The sequence below is a fragment of the Sander lucioperca genome, chromosome 2, assembly GCF_008315115.2.
Source record: "Sander lucioperca isolate FBNREF2018 chromosome 2, SLUC_FBN_1.2, whole genome shotgun sequence".
Classification (NCBI taxonomy): domain Eukaryota; kingdom Metazoa; phylum Chordata; class Actinopteri; order Perciformes; family Percidae; genus Sander; species Sander lucioperca.
The window spans coordinates 14584006-14590250 of record NC_050174.1 but is presented as its reverse complement, the minus strand read 5'-3'; the positions used below and the strand labels follow the sequence as shown (position 1 = coordinate 14590250).

At 41.5% G+C, this 6245-nt stretch overlaps 1 protein-coding gene across 2 annotated transcripts; it reads left to right on the top strand.

The window, feature by feature from the left end:
* The first annotated feature begins 1602 nt into the window (after window positions 1-1602).
* On the top strand, window positions 1603-4420 carry si:ch211-113d22.2. 2 transcript variants are annotated; one of them, XM_035993599.1, is made up of 3 exons: window positions 1603-1764; window positions 3502-3642; window positions 3965-4420. In XM_035993599.1, exons 1-3 carry the CDS (start codon window positions 1716-1718, stop codon window positions 4183-4185), a joined length of 411 nt encoding a protein of 136 aa, XP_035849492.1. In that variant the 5' UTR covers window positions 1603-1715; the 3' UTR covers window positions 4186-4420. The 2 variants fall into 2 exon arrangements, with proteins under 2 accessions (XP_035849492.1, XP_035849494.1); XM_035993601.1 differs by having other exon boundaries at window positions 1607-1764; window positions 3529-3642.
* The last annotated feature ends 1825 nt before the right edge of the window (window positions 4421-6245 follow it).

Sequence of the window (6245 nt, the reverse complement as noted above, 5' to 3'; positions counted from 1 at the left end):
TCGCGGGGGTAGCAGCTCCAGCAGGGGTGCTGCAATATGTCAACAATTATTCTTTTTTTCCTTTTTTTAACCATCACTATGTCACAGATTGAGTGACCACTAATCACATTTACCTCCTACTACGAAGGAAACTAAGTGTTTGACAGCTTTGTTAAAGGTAGTGTCTGTTGCTTATGCGTGATGAAGATGTGAGCTAACATGCCTGTATTTACAGTTGTTCAGCAGATAAATCTGTTTATTTGCATGATTATTTTCATAGCTTTGTCTTTCTCACCATGCAGATTGTTTTCTTAAGACACGGGTAAAAATAGTTGTATAGTAATGCCTTAGGAGGCTGTGACTTAGTAACGATAACACTTTTATCATTATTTGCCTTTTTCTGTTGAAGAAATGTTCTTTCCAACAAAATAGGCCAAACGTCTCCGCCACATCGATATTTATTGAAGGCTTAACACAAACTACTATTTGCCTCGATATAATACAGTAGGACATTTGCAAATCTGTGATTTAAATGAGGCAATATTTAGTTAAAGAAACTAAAGCAAGACTGAAAATCTGACTAAGCATTTAGTTCAAATGTTTTGGTACTTTACAGTTTCAATACTCAGTTCTATGGAGTCAGTCACTATTGAAAGGTTTTAATGTCTGATACCCAGACTCTATACCACCATGTACATCCATGTACAACACAAACCCACTTATGTGCCACAGTTTATATTTGTGCCATTCTAATGTCACATTGCCTCTCGTTACTCAGCTGGTTTGTCTTTGCTTCACAAAATATTGTTTTGTCACTTTAGCCCCTTATTGTTGGTAATGAGGATTTCACTTGTGTTGAGGAGTGGGTCATTAAAAATAAAAAAATATAATTTGTTCTACTAAAGGTTTTTCTAGTTTTTTTTTACTTTTTGTAGTTTATTATTACCTTTAACTTAAAGCAGTAAAGTATCACTGTGTGCGTGTGTGTCTGTGTGTGTTATGTTTGTGTGTCATGGCCTCAGCTTTAGCCTCACTCTTACACATAATTTATAATAATAATAATAATTTATACTGTTTATTGATCCCCAGTGGAGAAATTACAATTTACACTCTGTTTGTTAGAAATCACTACACTCAGGACCTATTCATGCACAAATGAAGAGATGTCAGAGTGAGCGGGCTGCCAGTGCCCTGAGCGTGGGGGTACAGTGCCTTGCTCAAGAGCACCTGGCAGTGCCCAGGAATAGAACTGGCATCTCTCCAGCTACCAATCCACACTCTGTACTTTGGCCCGTACTGGGACTTGAACCAGCAACCCTCCGGTTCCCAACCCAAGTCCCTACAGACTGAGCTACTGCCACCCCTACGTCACAGCTGAAGCGGTTACATGAGTGAACAGTGCACTTGAGCTTTTTTGTGATGCTTCAGCTTCATTCTGAAAAACAGTCTTGTAAAATCAGTACTCAAACAAATGACCTCAACATTCTGCTAATAACACTAAACTGTAACTGTGTCTCCCTGTTAAAGCTCGCTCAGTTAAGTCCATTACAGAGGCTGCTGGCTGTGCAGCATACATGGAGCTTACGGAGATAAGACCTTAATGCGCTCAAACACCTTCCCGTGCCTAACCCCCCCTCGTCCTCCACCTCAACCCCTGGTGTCCCCTCCATTAGATACTCAGCTCATCCATTCTTTCTCTGGACTCTGGAAGACGCAGTGACTATCGGCCAGCTGCCATGAAGACTGCCCTGGCCCTGCTGCTGCTCATCTCTCTGGCCTGCCACAGTAAGTTTCTACAACTGATTCCAACACTGGATTTTGGAGTTTCAGCAGTGGGGAAGTATTTTGTTGATCAGCAGCTAGCAGACAATTTGCTGAGAGGTTACAGCACTGTGATACAGAGGATCCAGGATTTTTGTATCCTAAAAGCAAGTTAATTTATGTAGTAGCAAAGCAGTTTTGGCTTGAGACCTGCACAATTTGGGGCATTTTCCATATTATTCTGTCACAGATTTAAACCTGCAAGGGTCGAATGATGTATATGTTGTGGCATGGCTTTACGTTTTTTTTCGATTTCTAAATGACAGTGGGCACAACTGAAGCTACGTGTGCAAAACTCTAACTACAGTCTGCACAGCAGCAGTTCTTGTGAACCAAACTCTGGTTCGTTTTTCATTGCTTGAACACAGTTTTCATAACTCTACACACTTATCCCATGGCTTTAACCACAACCTGCACAACACTGGATTTCCAGCACTTTGTTCAAACACACTGCTATCAAAACCATTAACCACACATTCAAAACAGAATGGATTTCAGCCTGGTGCATTTCAAACATTGCTGATTGCAATTTCAGCTGAAGACCTAAGCAGGTGTCTTGTTTTAGACTTGTTAGTGAACAAATACAGTATATATGTAGGGAAAGCTCAGAAAGACTTTTTTTTGGAAATGGACCAAGGAAGGAGGAGAAGAGTGCCAGGGAGAGTGCAGATGCGTGGAGGAAGACCAAGAAGAAGAGAAAGAGCTGTAATTTCTGATGAAATAAGGGCTACACTTATAGACCATGTTGTGAATCATGGTCTCTCATTTTGAGAGGCAGGGTTGAGGGTGCAACCCAATCTGCAAAGAGCTACAGTTGCATCTGTAATGTGAATGATTCACCGAATGTCGCTATGAAGTCCAGAGGCCTGCCAGGGATGGATAAGGCACTCTAGAAGGTTCTTCGCCAGGTGCATGGCAAGAAAAGACATCCAATGTGAAGTTGATGAAAACTTGTGGCCTGATGCTGGAAAGGCAGGATTAGTGCACAATTCTTTGCTACTATTATGTTCCTTTAGTTTGTAACTTTTTATCAGTAATTATGTAAATTACTACAGACAAAATAAAGATATAGCTATATTGAAGCAAACTGCTGATTTTCATTCCTTCTTGTTTACCTAAAAAATTGGTATGCTATAAAATAAAAAAAATCCTGTGAAAGAAAATTTAAAAATACTGATTTGTGTGAAGTCACTCAAATTATTCAAATTGTAAAGATTAAAAGTATCTAATTTATGTATTGGTGTTTGATGAGAGTGTTTTTACTCTCAGTGTGTTCTGAGTGACGGTGTGTGTTGTCTCAGTGAGGATTGTTCATAGTGTTTGGCTGCACTGAACCTGTTTTGAGACATGTGTGAAGAGTTGTGTTGTTTGGAATGAGTTTTGCAGGTGATGTCAACTATTTAGCTCAGGTGACTGTTTGTAATGCAGACTGTGGTTAGAGCTTTGCACATGTGGCTTCAGTTGTGACCACTGTCCAAACAATCGGAAAAAAACTGTAATTGTATGCAAAATGTGTCCCAGTCATAAATTTGAGGAAGGGACTGTCAGCCATGTGTAGCTCTCAACTCAATCTACCTGCAAGCATGTGTGCCTATGTGCATGGATGCAGTCTGGGGTGAATGGACTATTAAGAAAAGCATATGGTTGTGTGTCTGCATGCTTACACCTGCCTGTGAACATATATGCTTAGTCTCAAGTCAGGTGCTCTCTCCTGTTCTGTCTGCAAAGGCCACACCCTCAAATGTCACACATGCGTGGCGTCCAATGATGACGACTGCAATCGACAGGGCTCCACCTCCTGCCCTCAGTACGCTGACGCCTGCTCCACCATCACAGGACCCAGTGAGTAAACGCACACATACAAACCCAGTAAAACATGCAACTCAAGTAGGATTTGGTTGGATAATAGTAAAAGCCTCAATATAGGTCAGCATAACACTGACAACCAAATACTTGTGTGAGGTAGTCAGATACATACATTCATTATCTTCTTCTTCTGTGTGTGTGTGTGTGTGTGGGGGGTGAGGAGAAGCTGAGTTTCCCAGGGTTCACAGCATCATACAAAATTAATACAAGTGGCCAGTCTTCAATGACTTCAAAGCAATTAAACTGTGAACGTCTGCCGGCCTCACGCATCCCTCTCTCTGTCTCGCTCTCTTTCCAGGCACCGTGATGAAGTCGTGCACGTACAAGGCTTTCTGCGACAAGGCTCATGGCGTCAGTTCCGGAGCCAAGATGGACTGCTGTTTTGGTGACGACTGTAATGGGCCCCACCGGAGCCACAGTCACGGGGATCACCATCGCAACAGCGCAGGGGCTGTGGCCTCCAGCCCTGCCCTGCTGATCACGGCCCTGCTGCTGCGTGTGGCTGTCAGTCAGCTGTAAACACCTCCACTTTTCTTTCCTCCAGGGATTCATTCATTGTCATTTGCTGGGTTGTCATCCATCCACCTTCTCCTCTTTGTCATTCTGTACCCCTCAGAGATTTTCAATCCAAGTTTACAAAAAGGATTTGAGTGCCAGAGATTTTCCTGTGGTTTAAAACAAAAAAAAAATTTGGTTTCTGATGTTGGTGAAGTGAAGGTTGTCTGTCCCATAAGTACAAGCTTCAGCACTTTAATTGTGTCATTGTTTTTAAAATTATCATCAAGAACTTGAATAGCAACCTCATTATCTATCGATTATCTATAGTGGTATGTTCACTTTCAGGCAGAGGTGTGGACTCGAGTCATGTGACTTGGACTCGAGTCAGACTCGAGTCATGAATTTGATGACTTCAGACTCGACTCGACAAAATTTACAAAGACTTGCAACTCGACTTGGACTTTAACATCAATGACTCGTGACTTCACTTGGACTTGCGCCTTTTGACTCGAGAAGACTTGCTACTTCCCATGAAAACTGGGGAAGAAAATGTTCACACAGCCGCGCCGCTCTCAGTTTATCTGCATCTGTGAAAAAAATGTGCACCACCTGTATGCATGCAGAGAGCACGCGCGCTGCCTGCACGACATCCAATCACTGTAGTCCCACGTTGTTTTGATTCGACAGCATCTAAGCAGGCACATTGCAAGACAACAAATGAAGCACAAGCAACAACGCGCCAGTTGGCAAAATGATACCGAAGATAGTTTCGTTTGGCTATAAAAATTACGAGGTAGTCGACAAAAAAAGAGTTGCAATTTGCAAAACATGCGGGCCCTTATTTGATTAATGTCATTGTATAAAAAGAGGTTTAAATAAATACAAATCTTACAGACATACATGATTTGTATAAATTTTATTTCTGTGGTAAGAGGACTTGAAATGACTCAAAACTAAAATGGTAGGACTTTGGACTCGACTTGAGACTTGTTGGCTTTGACTTGTGACTCAACTCGGGACTTGCCTCATCTTTGACTCGACTTGACTCGGGACTCGAGGGCAAAGACTTGAGACTTACTTGTGACTTGCATAACAATGACTTTGTCCCACCTCTGCTTTCAGGTGATTTAAAGTTTTAAGAGTGTTTGTGGTGAATAAGTGTGTACAAAGTGAAGTAGACATACCCATGGTTTTTATTAAAGCAGGTGTGGTTTCGGTAGGTGCTGGGGTGCCTCAGTGGGTAGCTGGTGTGCAGCTCGCTTGATGCCATAGAACCACATTATTCACTTGGGTTGTTAAAATGGTTACCAGAAAGGAAAGTATTTAACATATAACATCACAATCTTCATAAATTGTTTAAATATGTTAATGGTGTGTTTAGTGCTTAAGTTTTGTGTGCGTGCAAGCTTATCTGATTAAAGACACAATCACACCCTTATTTATGTGTGTACAGTGTGTATTTGTGTGTGGTTGAGATCACCTTGGTGTGACAGTTGACAGAAATGTGTGTTTATGTTGTCCCTGATGTAAAAGCATGCATACAGTAGAAAGAAAATAGTCTGTGATATTCAACAGAAGCAGGAGGGTCTGTGGAAACTTCAGGACTTCCTTCTGCAACTGTGTAACTTGAATTGTGTGCAGTCGCCACAGGATATGAAATCAGTGAGGTAGGTCTCTCTCCTCAGGCAGGTCACATGACGTGCAACCACTTCCTCTTAACATGAGGACACAAATTAGCCTACAGCTTAAAAAATAAAACAGAATACTGAATAACTCCTGTACAAGATATTTGTTTTTTTTAGCTGTTATAAAGGTGACAGGCTCAGCACCGAGGAAGATTATACATGTGTATAAACTCTAAACCCAGATTCATGATTAGACGTAGAGTGCTAAAACCAGGAGGACAGGTTGGTTCATCCTCCGAGCACTCACAATGTTGTGTAAAGCCTGTGTAAAACCTTTGTGAGAAGCAATACTAACTATTGTTTTAAGTACTTTTTACACCACATTCGATAAAACAGATAAAATGCATTGCTGAAGATTAAACTATAGGGTAGTAAAGCCAAGATCCACCTGGATCA